Source organism: Cebidichthys violaceus, unplaced genomic scaffold, assembly GCF_023349555.1.
Source record: "Cebidichthys violaceus isolate CVI_PGR_0920_01 unplaced genomic scaffold, fCebVio1.0.p SCAF_81, whole genome shotgun sequence".
NCBI classification, from domain to species: domain Eukaryota; kingdom Metazoa; phylum Chordata; class Actinopteri; order Perciformes; family Stichaeidae; genus Cebidichthys; species Cebidichthys violaceus.
The window spans coordinates 515,877-535,876 of NW_027176966.1; the positions used below are offsets into that span (position 1 = coordinate 515,877).

Below are 20,000 nucleotides of genomic sequence, written 5' to 3' on the forward strand. Positions count from 1 at the left end.
CTTCGTTGTAAACTCCTTAATTAAAAAAAGAAACCTGCTGTGGCAGAGTTAAAAATAATTAAGAGTCAAGAGTCAACATAACGGGGTCAATTAAATGAATAAAACACAACATAAAATGACGCGTGGCTCTATCCATTACACAGCTTTTTGTGTAGCAGTAGTAAGTGAGGATCCCTCATCATGGTGGTGTCTGTCAATATATCTGCTGACTGATTGTTTTGACCCCAGAGGATATATATATATATATACGAAAGAACAGATTCACACTTGGTTTTTATTTATTTATTTATCATTTATTTAGGGGGCCCTTATGATTTATGATGACCTTATTTTAAGATTGTATGTTCTTCACTAAAAAAAAAGGATGTTCTTTAAAAAGAATGTGTGTCCAATCTGTGACGCAATAAAACACATTTGTGTCTCAACAAGATGTAAGGCGAAGTGATTCCAGCATGCTCAAGTGGCACTTCAAGAGTTTTTAGCATATCTTGACGATTATCGGGATTCAAATTGTGAATCGCAAATTTTTCACATCATGTCATGAATGATGAGTAATGGTGGCACTGTTATTATTACTGGCACTTCTCTCCCACCCCCCCAGCTGTTTGTCTGCTGGGGGGCAACCTGAGTTAAGGTGTGACGAGTGAGAACGTTCAGCGTCAACCCTTTGGGTAATAAGACCATGACACAGTTTCTAGTCTATCTCTGGATTGAGGACAGATGACTATAATTGTTCTTTATCTCCTTAGGGACAGCTCGGGCTCGACCCGCTTTCAGTGAGGCACGGCGACCCCCGACGAGAAACAAAAAACACACAGGGGTCAGGGAACGGGGGAGCGTGACTCGACGAGATAACGCTACGCTAACGCTACGCTAACGCGGCTCAGCTTTATGTCATGAAGACACGTGTTGCCAGAGAAGATGTAGTTCAACATCCCCAACCGTAGATACAGCGTGGTTGCGTACTTACAGGGGGTTCAACAGGTGTGAGGCAGTTACAGCACGTGCCACTTAGTGTGAGGGCCGCTTTAGCTACCTACAAAAAGTAAAAACACTCATAATGGCACATCAGTTTTGACGCGCAGGCACACATCACAAGGCAACTGTTTGGTTATTTCCCGTTGCCGTATCTGTGCTAGCGCTCAGTAAAACAGTGGGATTAGTCTGCAGACGTTATCAGCGGCTGTGATTGGAGCTCAGTGCGCTAAAGCCCTCTGACACTTTGGTGATAGGAGGTTTAGAATAGCTGGCACCGTAGATTCAATTATCACGGGAGGAGATAACACATTGGCTTACTGTACCGCGCTGTCGCGAGGCGAACCCTCAGTGTAAGCAATGTGGCTCAGTGTTAGGCGGAGCCCAACAGAACCACGAGACGGGGGAGCGTCTATAAACCTCTCTCTGACATAAATAGTCCTGCTTCCTCAGCCTCCGCTCTGTGCTTTACGGCAACCTGCAGATGCCAGCGTGGAAGAAATAGTTGTTTTGAAGATGTTTTCGGAAGCAATATAACATGTATTACATAGATATAATAGAGGGATTTATGACCTTAAAATATAACAAAATAATGAATTCACTAATTAACTAACTACTAATGCCAAGATTTTTTTTTATTCGAAGCAATTCTTTAAATAAAAATACAAACATCTATTTCATACTCGTTTGAATTGTGTGTTTTGATGCAAATAGCCACTTGCAGATGACAATAACAAATGAAAAGAATGACATTTATAATATTTGCACAGGATTTGGGGGGACAGCTGGATCTATTTTTCAGGACGGCGGTCCAAGAGAAAGTCATATGGAGCCTTGCTGTAAATTATAGTTCTTAGAAAGAAAATCGGAATCAGCAAAAAATCTAAAAAAAAAATCGACCGAGGAAAACTGCAATCAGGTGCTCGCGTGATTGCTGTGGCCTCCGGTGCAGCTCTGCCTTTGAGAAAGGTTGATGTCCTTTTCGCTACGAATATTTTTGCCAAATTTAAATAAGTGCTGTTTTAATAGTTCCATTATACATCCTGGTCTTGGCAGCAGCAGTGCTGCTGCTACAACTATAGTTTAAATCAGCAATCAGGACAGTAGCGCCATTCTTGTACTTGTAATATGAAACTGCACAAAAATGATATGGTATTACTTGAGACACACACACACACACACACACACACACACACACACACACACACACACACACACACACACACACACACACACACACACACACACACTCAGAGCTCCCTTTCTCCCCATTCATCTTTATTTTCTCCTCTTAGCACGTCGAATATCACCTTGGCAGTCAGGTGAAGACTTGAAGCAGGGCTGCGCCTCTGAATGAAGCCGCAGCAGAGAGATCGTCAGAGCGGTCTCATCCCCCCCCCCCCCCTAGTGTTTCATTATTCACACCCCCGAGTGAAAAGGGCCTCACAGAGCAACCTGGAGAGTTCCCTGCGTATAGCCTGTCGGACTGTTTAAAGCAAAACGCAGGGAGAGAGATGAAGAGATGGAGGACGGGGGAGTTACGGGAGAGAAGAGAGCAAAAAAAATCACAGGGTCCGTGAGAGAGAGTGTGTATTTCCCATCCGTAACCGGCTTTTGTGAATTATTACGCTCCCAATAAAGGTTGTCTTAATTCTATTCTAATTCTTACTACTTCTTCTGGAAGTTAAAGATAAAACCGAACGGTGACTTGATTACGACGTGAACATCCGACGTTGCGTGGATCGGCGTAGGCGAACAACAGCACCGAAGCAGCCCGGACACTCTGAGGCCTGATGCGTTCCTGCTCACCGTGACCTTACAGAGACATCTCCTCACGCTTTCTCCTCATGAATGGGCTGCTTCTTCAGTTTCTTTATGACCATTAGCTCCCCACGTTATTGCGTTGTATGTTGTGTACTCTCTGTTCCTGGATATGGCCCCACACTGGCAGAGACAGATAGATTCTCAAAAGGAATACTTTTTTTTTTTTTGTGTCAATAGGGCAGGAAATGCATCAGCCTACATACCTGATGGAAACACACACAAGTCACATTTTGTCACATCAGAGAGAGAGAGAGAGAGAGAGAGAGAGAGAGAGAGAGCTCCAGTTATAGATAAAAGACATTAGGTAAGGTAAAAGGAGAGCTGCGGACAGAGAACGAGGGAGAGAGGTGCGAACGAATGAGAGAGAGCCAGAGAGAGTTGTGGGAGTAAGTGTAAGCGAGTGGGAGACTGAGAGCGAGCCAGAGAGCAGTGGAGAGGGAGCAGGCTTTCTGCACAGATATAACAGGCAAACCCAACTTTTGCTATTGGCCAAAGCCTGAATGGTCTCAAGCTGTTCCTGTCATTCATTCTGTATTTGCTTGCGAGTTGAGTCCGGCCCATTCAGAATCTCAGGGGGGGGGGGAGAAGTCCTCACAGTGAAGTGTTGGAGAGGAATACTTTCTTTCACTTGATATTCGGTTTCTCGGACACTTGCGTTGACTTTAACATCGAAATCAAACATTTTCATGTCTGTAGATTTTTGTTTTTTTTAAGCGCACAACGTTGTTACGCGCAATATGGTGAAGATGTCCAAAATTGCTACATTCAGATCTATGTGATGTCAATGCGTATGAATGACAAAAGACGTCTTGAGGCTGTTTGCGTATGCTGGCCGCAGTTGCAGTTGCAGTTGCCGTGTAGTTTAATTATTAGTAATTATTTAATCCCAGCATGTGTGCCGATGTGCGTGGAAGCCTTTCCATTTGGCCTGGGAGATTAAGACGTGTGTTCGGAGAAAGAATGGAAAGGCCACGTTTAAGAAAAAGGAGGAGAGACGAGACCTAAAAGCCCGAGACTAAAAGCCAGGTAGCTACATTTGAATTTAGATTCGGAGAGGCAGAGAAGAAAACATCACAGAGATCTAGAAATAAAAATAGAAGAGTGTGAGAGAAGATGGAGGAGTGAGAGGGAACAGGAGAGAGGTGAATGGTAGAATGTGATTCTAGGACAGATAATTCATTTTTTTTTAAAAATCCCAGATAGAGGAATATTGAAGATGAAAGGATGGAAGAGTGGACAGTGTAAAATACAAAAAGGGGAGGGGGGGATGGTGGGTGGGGAGGGGGGGGGGGGGGGGGGGGAGGGGGGGGGGGGGGGCACAGAGATGGAGATAAAAGGTTACAGAGGGGGTATGAAAAGAGAGGGCCACATCCAGGAAGAAGAAGCCAGAGAGGTAGCCAGAGAGCAAAGGGGTGCTGGGCTGAGAAACAGATGGGCAGAGGGAGGAGGGGAGGTATGGGGGAGGAAAGAGAGAGAGGGGGGGGGGGGGGGGCTGTAGAGAGAGAGGCTTGCCAGGAGTTACTGTCGAAAGTTGGACTTCATTGGGATTCATGGTGGGATGATGGCCACATCCAACCCCCCACTCTTCTCTTTACATATTGCATTTTTTTTAAGGGATCGGTTTGGATTTTGTCAAGTCCATCTTAACAGAACACTCGCGATGAAATTTGAATCATTGCTCCTCTTCCTACACTGGCTGTGAAGCGATCCCTTAGTCTGACTTAGCCAAAATGTAGCTTGCGTCTTCCAAAATAGTGTTCCTTATAGTTGCCAGATTCCTCTTTGTGTTTAGCATGCCTGACAGTTTAAATATCATCTCTGCAGTCGTCCTCGTCAAAAACCAGGTGCCTACATTACCCACAATGCAACTCGACAGGCTCCGGATGGTCCGGGCAGATTTGGGTGCGCTTTGCTACAGTAGCGGCTATTGTGGCCTCTGGATTTATGGATTTATTTCATTTTTTCAGCCCCAAACTATCCTAAATTACCCAATTTACCAGACGTCACACAGCAGTCCCCCCCCCCCCCCCCCCCCCCCTTTTTGCACTTGAACTCTCTGAGAGGCTAGAATCAGTGGAGTGTCTCTTTAAGGCATCGATAGGAAACTTCCTCCCAACACTCCCTTGCTGACGTCAGAGTTGGTAGGACTGTGACAAAGTCTGCTGGAATTGAACTTCAACTCCAGCTCTATTTTTTATTTTTTTTTAATTCTTCACACAACTACTCCTATAACTTTTTGTCGTGAACGACTGATCGACGCCATGAATTCCTTTGAGGCCGGACTGTCCTATGGCGTTTCGCTGTCGTACCCTTCCTGGACGATGTCTCATGTCTCTGGGACAGCAGGTTGTTGCCTTTTTAGTCGGGCTTCCATGACACATCGTACGGGAACTAGTTCATTCCAGCCGCACTCCGGCCATCACTTGATGGTGTGTTTTGTACCTTTCTGATGCGTTTGACAATGTTGCAGAGCGTGGATTACTGCACGCATCCTCAGTGCCAACTTACGCTCATGGTGTGTGCGTGTGTGTGTGTGTGTGTGTATATATAGTTAGAGATGGAAAGAGAAAAAGGAGAGGGGGGGGTGGGGGGAGGGATTGGAGAGACAGAGCACAGAGAGAGTAAGAGAGTGAGAGGGAGGTACAAGTCAGTATTTCATGGATGGCTGTGTTGCTATGGGAACAAGATGTGGGCTCCCTATTCCCAAAAAAGTGTCCTCCTTCCTTCCTTCCTCCCTTCCTTCCCTCTTTCCCTCTCTCATCACTTCATTTCTCTTCTTCTTCTTCTTCTTCTTCTTCTTCTTCTTCTTCTTCTTCTTCTTCACGGTGTCCACAGCATCGACACCTCTCTCCTCCCTTTCCCCACGATTACATCCCACCACATGCCTCTCTCTCTCTCTCTCTCTCTCTCTCTCTCTCTCTCTCTCTCTCTTTCTCGCTCTCTCAATCTCTCACCCTCTCCTCTGTCATCCATCCTTTCCCCGCCCACTCATTCACCTCTCTCTCTCTATCTCTCTCTCTCTCTCTCTCTCTCTGCCCATTCTCCTCCTCTCCTCTGCTTCCCTCTCTGTCCTCCCCTCTCCGTCTCTCTGTTCGCATCCCTCTTTTCCTCCCTGTCTCTCTGATCCCTCTGTCTCTTTAACACTCACTTATATTCTATTCTTTTCTCGGTTGTCATGGCAATAGGCTGGGGGCGTGAGGGAGCGAGCGCGAGCAAGCGAGCGGGAGTGGGTGTTTCGGAAGTGACATCTCTTGGGCAGTAACCTTGTTTCCTGTGTGGTGGAGTTGGGGGCGGATTCAAGGCGCTAGCAGCGCAGCAACAGTGACGCCGTGTGGACGCTCTGGGTGAGCAATGGGGAACCCGGGACGCGCCGCGTGAGGGCTGGGTGAATGATCTGATAGGTGAGGATACTCTCTCTCTCTCTCTCTCTCTCTCCCCCTCTCCCACTCACTCTCTCTCTCTCTCTCTCTGCCACACACACATACACACATGTACACACACACACACACACGCATCCTCTCCTCCTCTTATCAAACACCTCTCCTCCATGGCTGAAGTGGACTCATTGTAGGTGAAATTTAAAAGGGCCTGGATTCATACAGTACTTTGACTGTATGGGCAGCTTTTCTTTTCTTTTTTAAACATATGCATTGCTCTCGCTCTTCACACAGACAACACAGCACCACTCTTACATTTGGACACACACACACACACACACATACGAAGACAGACACACACATTTCTTTGCATTGTAGTGGCAGCTGGTGAGTGTAAACTTAAATTTGGCTAGTGATTAGGAGGTGATTTTTTTTTTTATGTACTTTCAGCTTTTCAAGTAGCCCTGAAGAAAGCGCACAGTACTCAGAAAGGGAGCACAGCACTGAGGGGAGGTAGGCACAGTTCTGAGCATAGATGTAGTACTGAAGAGCAAGATACGGTGCTGATGGAAGGGTGGTGTCAGTGCTGAGGACACAGGGAGGTACACTGCGACTCTAATGTACAATATATTTATGTAGTAGTTGTTAAAGCTGCATTAATCAATTGTTTTCGGACACGAGAACTCCACAACAAGCGGAAAAACTTCAACCCGAACATATTATAATGTTGCTAATGTGTTTCCAAACAGTTAGCATTTTATTTTGGAGTTGTGTCTCTGGTAAGTTTCCACCAACTCCCGAGTAGAATATCAGGCTTTTTAGCTGCAAAATGTTCAATAATGTTCCCCAGCTATAGTTGCTAACTTTGTCTGCTATTTAGCTCTGAGCTGGAAGTGTACAGAGCTTTTTTTTTTTTTTTTGCTTTTTTTTAAAACCGAAACAATGAGGCTAAAAGTAGGGATATACCGCTGTGATGCGCTGGATCGACATTAGCTCCTATACTGACCTTATTAAGAGTTTTTTTGGTATCAGGCCACGATGTGATCGATCCTCATTAAATACAGTTTTTTTTTGCCAATGACGATGTTGTGCCTTCTGTCACTTACCTTTATTCAGTCATGTGTGAGTCATCGACATTGTACTGCCATAGAAACCCCATGGCCTCATGTTACCCTGACACAAAGAAATATTTCAATTACTTTTACGCTCGGGGGGGGGGGGGGGGGGGGGGGGGGGGGGGGGCTGGTATCAGATTGGCAGCCGGGTGGCGGCAGATTTTAGATATCAGTATCAGGACAGGAAGAGTTGGGTGGGAGTGAACCTGCTAAAGAGCTACAGAGTAAGGGGAGTCGACTCCTCTCACGTTACGTAAAGACATGTGTTCTTCAAAAACATTTGATGTTTTCTTGTTTGTTTTTTTTGACACTAGCTACTAGCTTGACATCTGCGAGTGCTAACAATAGCCCTGTCTGTTGTTTTTTTTTTACGCTTATAATGCTAATTTTGGGGGAGTGGCTTTGGAAGAGAGGCCTGACGTCATTGCTGCTGACTTGGTCGACTTTCTCTGCGGATTTAGCGACGCGTTGAGCGATGTGACGTGAGCTGCTTTCACTGGAAAAGAGTTGGCGACAGATGCTAACATGCTCTCGCTGTTTTCTCAAGATTACCAACCCTATAATGGTTGAATACAATGTAAAAATAATGTAAAAATGTAAAAATATTGACGGATTGTTTATTTAGTTTGCAGTAATTGTTAAGTAACGATTGCAGTAACAGTTTTTTACGCTCTCAATGAACGTGTCAAAGTCCACGTCGTACTCGGTATAATTACAAAAACAAAAAAAAAACTAGCCTTTAAAAATGTGATCATTAAAATGACATTAAGTAATCAGCTGTAACTGCAGCAACACAGATACAATTAGTTTGTCACCTCCTCCGACTCCACCAGTGCCCCCTGAGTGATGGTAGCCTGTAATTGGCACAAATGAAGTCACATTTTCACAACAGAGCTACCTAATTAAAGCAGCGACCCAACAGATACGCCTTGCCGTAGACGTAGTGTCGTGATGCAAAATGCTGTAACGGCGCTGCTGTCAGTTCACCGAGCTGAACAGCGGGTCGTCGGTTCTGTAGCTCGTACTTCTTTTGAGCTGTTTGAGGAGAAGTCGGGGGGGTGAGGCTGTGAGCGCTTTGAGTCGCTCCGGCTGGGTATTGACTTTTGGGAGCCAGAGGTCTCGCCACCCTGTGAGGTAATCATTGAGTAATTGGTATCGATCAACAAGCCTATCAACCCCCCGCAGATATATTAAGGTAATTTTGTGCTATGGAGCAGATAAATTATACTGATTGCCTTTTTAATGGAGCAAAGCCTGATTTCTGAAAGATTATTATTATTATTATTATTATTATTATGTTTATTATTATTATTTATTGTGCCGCACGCTCATGCCAATCCACTGCCATGGTCAAAACGAATGTGAGTCTAATGAGGTGGAGTTTCTTCTCCGCAGAAATCCAGGGCATGACGAATGTTGCTTGTTCAGCAAAAAAAAAAAAGAAAAGCCTCGCACCTCTGGGCCCCTGTGACCCCGCTGCTGACACTTGACGTCCCTCGCTTGACTCAGCGCTGACGGCGGCCTACTGTACCGCGCGCATGCACCACCGTGACTCGCGGCTTGTCAAAGTGCAGCGCTGCGTCTCTTCTCACTGCCTTCCATGTGTTCACTCAAAGTCTGTGTTCTGTCGGTTTATTTCTCCACCGATGCGTTTCGGAGGCGATGATATCGTGATACTGGTGCGGCCGAGGTCGCGGTAACGACGCGTGCGCCGCGTGGCGCTTTCTTGCCTGGAAAGTTAAGACGCTTTGGTCCGCCATGCTTGCAGGAGTACATTATCCGCCCCGGGCGGCCCGGGGACGTTGCAAAGCTTTATTTTTAGCGCTGTTTTGGAGCTCAGCGATGTGTATAAATCAACATTAGGCCTGTCGGGTTCCAGTAATGACAACGTTGACTAAGGCTGACCGGTCATCCGATTGGTGCATGGGACTCTTCTTTGTAAACTGCAAAGGAAGGCAGAAAAGGCAAAAAAAAAAAAAAATATAAAAAGAGCCCACGGAGAGTGAAGGCGAGAGAGGAACAAAAGGCAGAGCGAGGCGGAGAAAACACAGAGAGCCGACCGCCGAGAGTGAATGAAGGATAGAGTGAGGTAGAGGGAGATGAGCGGCCTCAGCACTTCTGCTTGTGCCAGATCGTTACCGTACAGTATGTGTGCAGCCCGTACGTATACCGACATACGGACGGACGGACGGACGGACGGACGGAACAATGAGCCTGCTCATTGAAATTCTGTCCACTGCGCTTCACAGGCCCTTAATAGGCAGCCTCGGGGGTGGAGAGGTAGGCCTACAGTAGAGTAGTGCAGATTGGGCTGTGGATGACTCACGCTGCTATCCTCCAGTGAATATCTCTCAGCATCATGACTTTGCTCTGCACAGTTGCAAAGTTTGGATTCAAGGGCTTGAGGTGCTTTTTTTTTTCTTTCTTTTTTTTTTTTTGGAGAAAGGGAGAGCGTGTCACAACGTGCTTTATGCCTGAGTGAAGGCCTGTGATGATGACCAGTGTTTGATAGAGCGCTTACTCAGCAGCTGTCGCGTGTCTCCCTTCACAGTTCGGCTTTCAGCAGACACACCCCGTCCACCATGACGGCCCGACGTATGTAAGAGGAGCGGGAGGAAGCGATAGATCGCCAGGACTGCTGGAGCCCTCTCCTAATGATGACATGTATGGAGATGCCGGGAACATTTTGTTTGATGCAAGCTACAACACTTTTACAATTTCCCTTTGCAACAAAAATATTTTGCCACGCAGCCTTTTGAAGATACCATTTCCAAACAACCCGCTGTGCAACACAACAACTTTGAGCATATTAATGGAGCGTAAAGCCCGTGTACCTAAAACTGCTTTTTCAGCTGTTTAGCCGCGATCGTGACAAAAGTTGTGATGAGACGCATGCTTTCAATTCACAACCTTCACATTGTGTCACACAATACTCCACAACATGCATTTCCTCAATTGTGTGTGTGTGTGTGTGTGTGACTCTCACCAGCTGGAGGTGCAAGCTATAGAGAACCACATAAGTCATTTGGCTTTATTGTGTTTTTATTCTCAACTCAACTGCACACACACACACACACACACACACACACACACACACACACAGAGAGAGAGAGAGAGAGAGAGAGAGAGAGAGAGAGAGAGAGAGAGAGAGAGTATTTTAATCATCCAATTAAATAAATCAGCCAGTGTTGCTTTCGTAAGCCTCACTTGGACTTCTCCAGGAATGAAAGACACCCTCATGTGGATTAGAGGAAAAAAAAACAACAGAAAGTTGATATTCATTTATTCACATAGAAAGGTTACAACTTGACCCTTACATCAAATATTGTGGGTTTGTAAAGTGCTGAGAACTGAGAGAGAGAGAGAGAGAGAGAACGTGGGATTAGTGCTGCAAAGATCAGATTATCAATTAGTCAGCAAATTTAGGCAAAGTGGCATTGGACGGCACCAGGTTGTCACTTTACTGCTTTATGTTGTCTCACATTAAAGCAAATGGAATATTTCAGGGTCGAACAACACACAAGACATTTGATGACATCACCGTGTTGCCTTTTAATCAGTAATATAGATAATCTTCTGAAAGCCCTGGGACTGAAGTGTTCTGCTGACGTTCATCCAGTCATCCTACGTGCTTCGGTCTGTTCCACTCGGCTCTCTTTTAGAAATTGTGCAAACGCTTGAGCTGAGGCTATTGTGACCCTTTACTGCTCCCCCGTCACTCGCATCCATAGCCTCGGGTTTCTGTCCACCACAAACATTTCATATACACAACAACAACAACAACAAAAGACGTATCTCTATTCGGGCAACTTTTTGTGACTGTGACAGAAGCTGAGTTGTTTAGAGTGATCATCTGACTGAAGGGTCCTTAAAGGGACAGTTCACCCCAAAAATCATAAAAAAAAAACATATTTTTTTTTAGTAGTGTTATTTATCAATCTAGATTGCTTTTCTCTCTGATATCATAGGACTGTATGACAAATTTAATTTTAAAATCTGCAATGTCTCTTATGCAGAAATTATAACCCAATTTCTCAAGATTGTCGTGTTTCATGAATAGGAACTATTTTTCTTCACACCAACATTTTTTTTTTTTTTTTTTTAAATCTAGATTTATAAATAGCACTACAGGTACGAGGAAAAAAATATGTCTTTTAGATTTTTTTGGGTGAACTTTGCCGTTTATCAAGACACCAAACCTCTGTCCTGTGTGACCACATGACCACGGTTCACGTATGAAAGATAATCAACTCTCCGCTCTTTCTTTCCCTTCCTTGAGTCGTCCATATTAATTAGCTGTGCCTGGTGAGGAGCTCATCTATATTTCAGCAGCTCGATTCATAATTCAAACAGGAACTTGAAAGATCAACAGAGTTGTTATTTTTTGCCACAATTAGACGATTGCCTGTTGTGCTTTTCCCGCTCTGGCTGGGGACGGAGACGCGCTTGTAGCCGCCGACCGCCTGGAACAATCTTGGGCAGCGATGACGCGGCAAAATAATCGGTTGTGACGCGCTGTGGTGTTGCATTGTGGTTCCACAGGTGACTGTTTCTTTCTGACTTTCAAGAGGAGAGAGTGTAGAGCCTCAGTCAGCCACCGTGTCAAGTAGAGGGTCACATACACACCAGTCTGTGAGTGTGTGTGTGTGTGTGTGTGTGGCTGCACGAACATGTGCGTATTGTGTGTGTGTGTGTGTGTGTGTGTGTGTGTGTGTGTGTGTGTGTGTGTGTGTGTGTGTGTGTGTGTGTGTGTTCCAGCCTTGTACGCAGATGTTGTCAGTGTGAATTTGGCGTTTCATTGGTGCTTGAGGTGTGAGCCACTGGGGGAACATTAATTTGACACACACACACACACACACACACACACACACACACACACACACACACACACACACACACACACACACACACTGCAGCGACTTGTTTCTAAACTTGTTTACCCCAAGATTTATTTTAAAAACCACATTTTTTTTTAATTGTTTTTACTTGTTTTTAGTGGAAATGATTTCTGGACTCTGAGCATGTGATGGCGATGCTAGTGGAGTGGTGATTTGCCTCATAGGGAGATATTGCCAACTTCTTTTGTATTTTAAAACAAATAAGATCGATTCAGCCATGTTCCACTGAACTGTTTTCTCAAAGAGCGGAGAGTCTTTGAATTGGAGCATCAGACAGGACGACGCGAGAGAACTGCCTCCAGACGTTTGCTTTTGTATTCGTAGCTGAAAACTATAAATGCTCAGTGGCGTAATCCGATGCATGTGAGAGATGCTGCTGTTGTCTCTCGCTGAAAGCGGAAAAGAAGTGAAAATGTCTCACGCTTAAACAGAGATAACAAATAAGGAGTCTTAAGAGGAGAGACGGGGGGGGGGGGGGGGGGGGGGGGGTTCATACAGATGAACAGATGCATCATTTAGATTTTGATCAAGTCACAGAGCTAGAAAATTGTAGCCAAATAGTGTTACTGTGCCATGAATGACATTGTTTTGCTAATAAAAGCTTGGATATGTTTGCCGGTATCATTACGTGCTCGATGTGTTTCCTGAAGTTAAAGCAGGGCAATGAGGCCACAAAACTTGGAGCAGCGAAGAAAGAGAAGACAAAGTACCTCATTTACCAAAGGTCCTTAGTCACACACTTTTTTTTCACTTTAAACGCAGTGAAACAGCTACTCGGGGAGGAAAAAAAAAAAGTCCATATTAATGTTTCAAATACTGTGTGATCAATTTCTGAAATTACCCAAGGCACAGAGCCCTCAGATATCATTTTCATATTTTTTTTTCTCCACATCTTCCTGATTGATCCTCAGAATCAAGGATAATATGAAAGATGATTGTGTACCCCCACCGAGAAGATTATAGTTTAGTTTCTCTGTCCGTCCCGTCGGCTGGAGGTCTCGGGAAAAGATTTCTGTTCAATTTGGTGGACAGCGCAGCTTCGGGCCGAGGGACAGGTGATTAGATTTCGCTGGTGAGCTGCCTCTAGGACGTCTTCAATTAGACAATTAATCATTTTTAGCTGTGAGTCTATGAAACTAACAGAGATGGAGACTTGACTTCACATTCAAAGGGTGCGTTTTGCAGGAATGATGTGTTTGCAGGAATGAATATAGGAAGTTATGAAAGGGGAATTAGTTCCAGGAGTTTTAGAGCATTTTACCCCTTTCATAACGAAATGGTTTGGCATTTTGTTTACTTGCTGTCTTGCAAAAGATCAATCCCACTCTCACATCTAGAAACAGTTAGCTTAGCTTAGCATGACTACTGGAAACAGGTGGTTAAAAAGCTAGCCTGGCTCTGTCCCAAGGTTTAAGACACGGCCCACAAGCGCCTCTATATTTTGTTTGTGATATGCAAACAGAAAGTGAAATGTAAAGACAACACGTTGAGGTTTGGGGTGGGGGGGGGGGGGGGGGGGGGGGGGGGGGGGGGGGGGGGGGGGGGTGGGGGTATGTGTTGGACTAGCTTGCTTTCAGACAGAGCCAGCCAAGCTGTTTCATCCTGTTCCCAGGCTGAGCTAAGCTAACTGTTTCCTGGATGTAGCTTTAGATACGAGAGTGGACAGAATATGCTTGTCTTGTTGTGAATTCTACTATTCCTTTGATGCCGATCATTTTCTACTTTTGTTGTATCGATGCTTGCTGCTTTGTTCATTTAATGCTGCAGTTTAAGGCCTCATTGTTTTCCCCACACACACACACACTGTATATCCTGCTCAACATGTGCTTTACGAATAAGATGAATTTCGTTATTGTTATATAACGCCCCAGAATCAGGTTCCGCCTCTAGCATTGTCCTGCATGGTCTCATTATGACTAATGACCTCTTTTAAAACGACCCATCAAACACAATGTAACGACATCTGGCACCGACGTTATGAGGACGATGTGTCACAGCATCACAGCCCTCCTACCGATGATCCTAACTGACCTTCTCTTTCCTCGCTCTCTCTCCTCCCTCCCTCCCTCCTCCCCCTCCCTCCTTCTCTCCTCTCCAGATGCAAGGTGTGCCGTCCCCCCCTCCTATCATCATCACCATCATCGCACCCCGCTCCTCTCCTTCCACGCTCCCTCTTACGACCGTCCCGCTCCCGAACGTCCCACCTACGACCGTCCCTCCTGCGACCATCCCACCTACGACCGTCCCCCCTTCAGCCGTCCCTCCTTCAACCGTCCCTCCTTCGACCGTCCCTCCTTCGACCGTCCTCCTTCGACCGTCCTTCCTTCGACCGGCCTTCCTACGACCGGCCCTCCTTCAAGCTTCCCTCACACGAGCGCCCCATCTACGAGCGCCCCTCACACGAGCGTCCACCCCAGGACCACTGGAACCCCCATCTCCGCGTGAACACCGGAAATCCGATCTACATGTTGGACCAGGAGGAGGTATTGCACTCCGCACACCAGGAATACACCGATACTGAAACTGGTTTTACGATAGTTTTGTATTAGATAGTACAACACTTCAGGGGAGCTGTTTATCATGTGGGAAATGAAAATAACTTCTTTTTCAGCCTTTGCACTGATAGAGGACGCACCACTCTCATAGTATATTTAGTATATTTCATTTATTTTGACATCAAGCACATTTTATCTCAATGAGTTGTGAGTTCCTAAATTCTCCCGCAAAAATGAAAGATTAAAAAACCTTTATTATTAAAATGGATCAAAGCAAATTTGTCAGAAATATTCTACTCTTCCATGATCACCCTTTAACTCATCATATACTGTAAACATGCACACGTTAATATACTTCATTATGGAACATTCACCTCTCCTATTACAGGAGTGATGTGTTACAGCTAAAACACTTTATAAACACATTATAAACCATTACACAGGGTTGGGTTCCTAGTAAACATGACATTATCATATTACCACCTTATAAATTTGCTTATTTAAGTCCAATATTCACCCTCCTTTTAGCTCTGTTTTGGTCTCCTTCAACTAATGAGAGAAATGAATTGTCGTTCATATAGAAATATTGATTATTGCAGCTTTAATTAATGTTACTGTATCTCTTCTGTATGTTTCATTAGCAAAGAACAACCTACAAAGATCTGACAGATTCTGTAATAATGTTATCTTACTCAAACTATATACAGCTAGTTTAAAAAAAAAAAGGTCCTTTCTTGATCAATACAATGAATATTTTACTAAATGCTTCCTCGTGTCTTTTGGGTTAAAAACAGGTTCACAGCGATTTGAGCGGCGCCTGTTAGAAGAGAGTTTCTCACAGTCTCTGTTAGTTAAAGGACCGCAGAGCGTACTTTACTGCTAACATGTGTTCAAAAGGAGGTCGGAGAGAGAGTGTATCCAGAGTCTACACCAGAGACTCCAGCCGCTCTGGATCAGGTTTGCTTTTGGGGGTTCAACTTTTAAGGTTATTTCTTGTGGTTGGAAACTTTTTGGCAATCCTCTGCATTGTGAATCATAACTGTTTAACCAGAAAAAAAAAAGGGGATTTATCTGTCATATGTCGCACGAGCCTGTGAGTTATTTCTTATTGAAAAGTTGAAAGGGAGTGTTTTTAGTGTCCACGTCCTCAAGCCGCCTGATCACTTCTCTGTCAGTTAGTTTCGTACATGTTCTTGAGTGATTAGTCGTAGGTTTCTGTCGGTACCATGGAGTCATTTTGACACGATGGGTCACTAAGTTAGGCTGAATGTCGTTTGAGCGATTGAACGATGGATCGGGCTCATTGGCGATCTGACGGATTTCTGGCATGAGCATAAAAGTCGCAGGTTTCTTGTCGTTGAAAAGGATTAAAACTTGTCGTGTGATTTAACAGAATGTACACGATTTAAGCTTTAGGAATTAATATCAATAACACCCGAAGGCGGTGTGGACTTATTAATGCAGAGTACATTCTTTAAAGGAGAACGCTGGTGATATTCTTTGGTCTTCCTGCTGTCAGCGAATCTAGAAACACAAAAAGCAACACTGAATCTCGCCAACGGCCTGATATGATAGGATTCCTCTGAACAGTTGACTTACAATGTTGTCCAAAAAAACGATATAAAAGTACATTGATGAGCCAAACTGTTGCAATGGCTCGCATAGTACTTCATAACCAGTCATTTATTTGAATCGATCCCCACATAAGTCTTCCCGGTGCTCACAAGAGCGCCCAATGTGTATCAATCCGCAGCGGAAAATAGTCCCAAACACGCGAGTGAAAAACATTATGGATAACAGGGTCAAAGTTCTTCAGGTTCAACTTTTCCACTCATAGTTTTACATAAATAGAACTTAGTGCTTATTTGTTAGGTAGAACATTGAAGTGCTGGTTGAAGCTGGGCTTTACATGTAGCTGGATATATCCTGATGAAAGCGGTGTTCTTTTTCAGCCTGCATTCATCGAGGGGAACGGTTTCGCGGCAGTTTTGTTTTTCAGTTGTTTTAACACATTCAGAGAGCTTCACAGTGAATTCATGATCTGCTGCAGTTAAACCGGCACAGTGTACTTGTTAAGGAAACGAGAGACAGAGAGAGAGAGAGAGACAGAGCTCCCTCCCAGTTATTTTTATTCTGTGTTTTCCCCAGGTGATTCTCAGATGACTTGAAATGGGCACAGCAGTGTGTTAGTGTTGATTAACTCCACTGTTTTGCTCCCAAGTTCGTGCGCGGATGCACAGAACACACAGATAAAGTGCTTGTGAGTAAAATGTCATCTTGCTCTCCAGGCCAGGAGAGGGTACTGTTCCTCAACTTTCTCTGCCTCTGCTTTGCAACACAAATTAGTTCTGCACACGGAATTACCCAGTTTATTAAGGCAGGACTGCTGATTCGTAACACCACCATAAATGGACCAGAACAATGTAGAATCCAAAGGCCAAAAGGTCAGCAGGTCTGTTATTAGACCATACGCTGATATATTACAGGTTTCTAATTTGCTTCATAGAATTACAAAAGGGCGTCTGCATGTCTGGGCATTTGGAAATATTTCATCTTACTTTTATTGTACTTGCCTCACTACTTGATGCATTTATACGTACTCAGTTTATTATACAGTACGTATGGCTTTTTTCACATTCCTACGTTCAACTATATTGCAAAGTGAGTCCACAAAGTGGCGCCTCCTCATGTGGCCGGTCAAAGCGCGTGTGTGTGTGTGTGTGTGTGTGTGTGTGTGTGTGTGTGTGTGTGTGTGCCCGGCCGCCGATAGCCTTTCGACTTGTCATCGCCCAAGAGACAGAGAGCGCCGCTGTGATCCCGATAAGAGACCTGTACCCGCTCTGGAGGGATTGAAAGCAGAGCCCAGTTCAATTAATCAGAGCCCCCATCCCTGTCTAATTGTGCCAATAAGGCAGCAGCTGTGAATGGATCGGAGGCAGGACTGACGCGCTGATAGCCGTCACCTCGGCGACGGCGAAAGGCGTTAAATATTCATGCCTGTCACTCACCTCATGCAGAGCGGGTGTCTCTCTCTCTCTCTCTCTCTCTCTCTCTCTCTCTCTCTCTCTCTTCCTTTCTCTTTCGCACACACACACACACACACACACACACACACACACACACACACACACACACACACACACACACACACAATTTATTTCCATTTTTGTTTTAGATGGCTTCAGTGGCTCGGCAAAAAAAAGCAATCACACTGTACGTTTTCATAGCGGAGATATGGAGAATCAGCAGAGGGACCTTGTTTCTCTCTCCCCCCCCCCTCCCCCCCCCCCCCCCCCCCATCGGTGCTGCAGCTTCTTGCACATTTTGATATCAGCCTTTCACCCCTTTGATTTTCTGTTTGCTTATATTTTTGGCATCTGAGGTCAACATCACCGGTCCAGTCCCTTGGTCTCTCTCTCTCTTTGTATCTCTGCCTCACCCCGGGGCCCAATCCTGCCCTCCATCTATCCTTCACTATACCTTCTCTCTCTCTCTCTCTCTCTCTCTCTCTCTCTCTCTCTCTCTCTCTCTCTCTCCTCTTTTTAATCTAATCCATCTGTTCCCTCCCCTCCCTACTCCGCCCAATCTCTCCCTCCTTGCCTCCTTCTGTCTCCATATTCATTGCTACCACACTTCCTCTCCGTCTATCTCACCCTCCCTTCCATCTCTCCTACTTTTTCTGCCCCCCCCCCCCCCTTCTTCCCTCTCTCTCTGGGGTGACTGGCAGGAGTCTTTGGCTCTCCCACAAGCCACCTGTCTCTGTGCTCCTCACAGCTCCATTCACTAGCTGTTTTTTTTTTTTTTTTTGTGGTTTCTTTTTTTTTTTTTTTTTTTTGGTTTTGTTTTATGAATGATGGCCATCAGGAAGAGGCAGGAGAGGCGTCCTCCTGAAGAGCCGAGGTGTCGCTTCGGGGGGGAACGAGACTCCTCTGATGTGTCTGAAATGTGTCACTATAGGGAAAGCTCTCGGTGGGTTTCGGTTCATTCAACTGTTTCCCTAGTGATGGAGCGGAGGCACTTCATGGGGCTGGAATGGGATTACACCCTCGCTGACATGGCTCATTTTAATTGTGAAGGATAATAGATGCGCTGACGTGACGTGTCGTCTGAGTGGCACGTTGTGACACCGTGCATCTGGGGGCAAAATACCCTTGAAAATAAAAACAAAACGCCTGTGAAATTACAAAAATGCTGATTGAAAACCCGCCGCCTATAATTACAGTGCCCTCTCCTGCGAGTTTCTTTTCTTCTTGTCATTCAGCGCTCAGAAGTGGACGTGACTTCTACGCTATCTCTCTTGAGCTTCTGTACTGTATGTGATTGGCAGAACATTCTAGGCAAGAACAAAAAAGAAAATGGAAATGTGCCACTTGGAAAACAAGCGAGCATGCAGCCGAAAGCAGCAGAACATGTTGCTTAGTGTTACTATGCCTGTGTGATCACGTATTAGGATTAGAAGAAGACAAAATGGATGCAGTTCAACACCTGTTCATGTGTCATTTCACATCTCCGTTTAGTATTCGATACTCTCCTGTGTTTAGCAGTGTGCGTTGTGGCTGCAGCAGAAAGAAGGAAGAGAAGTTTTGAGTGGAACTGGAGCACTTTCCTTTCCTTTCCTTTCCTTTCCTTCAGCTCCTCACTTGCTCTCCTACTTTGGGTCTCTTGTGATAGTGAACTGAACAGCGTTGGGCTGTTGGTCAAAACAAGTCAAATGAAGATGTCAACTCGGGCTTTATGAAACTGTAATACGTATTATTTACTATTTTATGACATGTTATAGACGATCCCCTTATAGTTGAGATATGACTTTGCATATTAAGTGATTACTAGTTGCAGCCGTAGTGTTGTGTGTGTGTGTGTGTGTGTGTGTGTGTGTGTGTGTGAGCAGCAATGCACTGATTCAAGAGAATTTTAAACTAATAGATTCATACTGTCGATGTATAATTGATATTGGTTTGACTTTTGACATCTCATGTGACAATGACATGATCATATTTCAATAGTTTTGAGGTCTAACACATGTAAAGACGGAGTAGTTTTAGGAATGTGGAATGCGTTAATGAGGCAGGCTGGTTCTGAACCGCCGCGCTAATTGGGTCACTTCTGGGTTGGAAAAAAAAACAATGCAGGTGATTATGTGAATAAGTAAATAAATACATTTTTTTCTGGACCTGACATTTCTTTGACTTTTTAAATATTATATTAGATCTTGATCTGAGAAAATTCACTCCCATTTTCGTCACTGACTGCTGAATCTCTCTGCCGGCTGCTCTGCCTCTTTCTGTCCTGTAGGGGGAGCGAGAGGGCTGGCAGCGA

The 20,000-nt window shown here is 44.9% G+C and overlaps 1 protein-coding gene across 1 annotated transcript in view; it reads left to right on the forward strand.

Annotated features, from left to right (window-relative positions):
- The window catches only part of syngap1b (synaptic Ras GTPase activating protein 1b), a 147,306-nt gene that overhangs the window by 18,299 nt on the left and 109,007 nt on the right, over window positions 1–20,000 (forward strand). Inside the window, 2 exon segments of the mRNA XM_068702163.1 lie at window positions 14,288–14,494; window positions 14,497–14,672. Of these exon segments, the coding sequence (XP_068558264.1) occupies window positions 14,288–14,494; window positions 14,497–14,672 (383 nt within the window).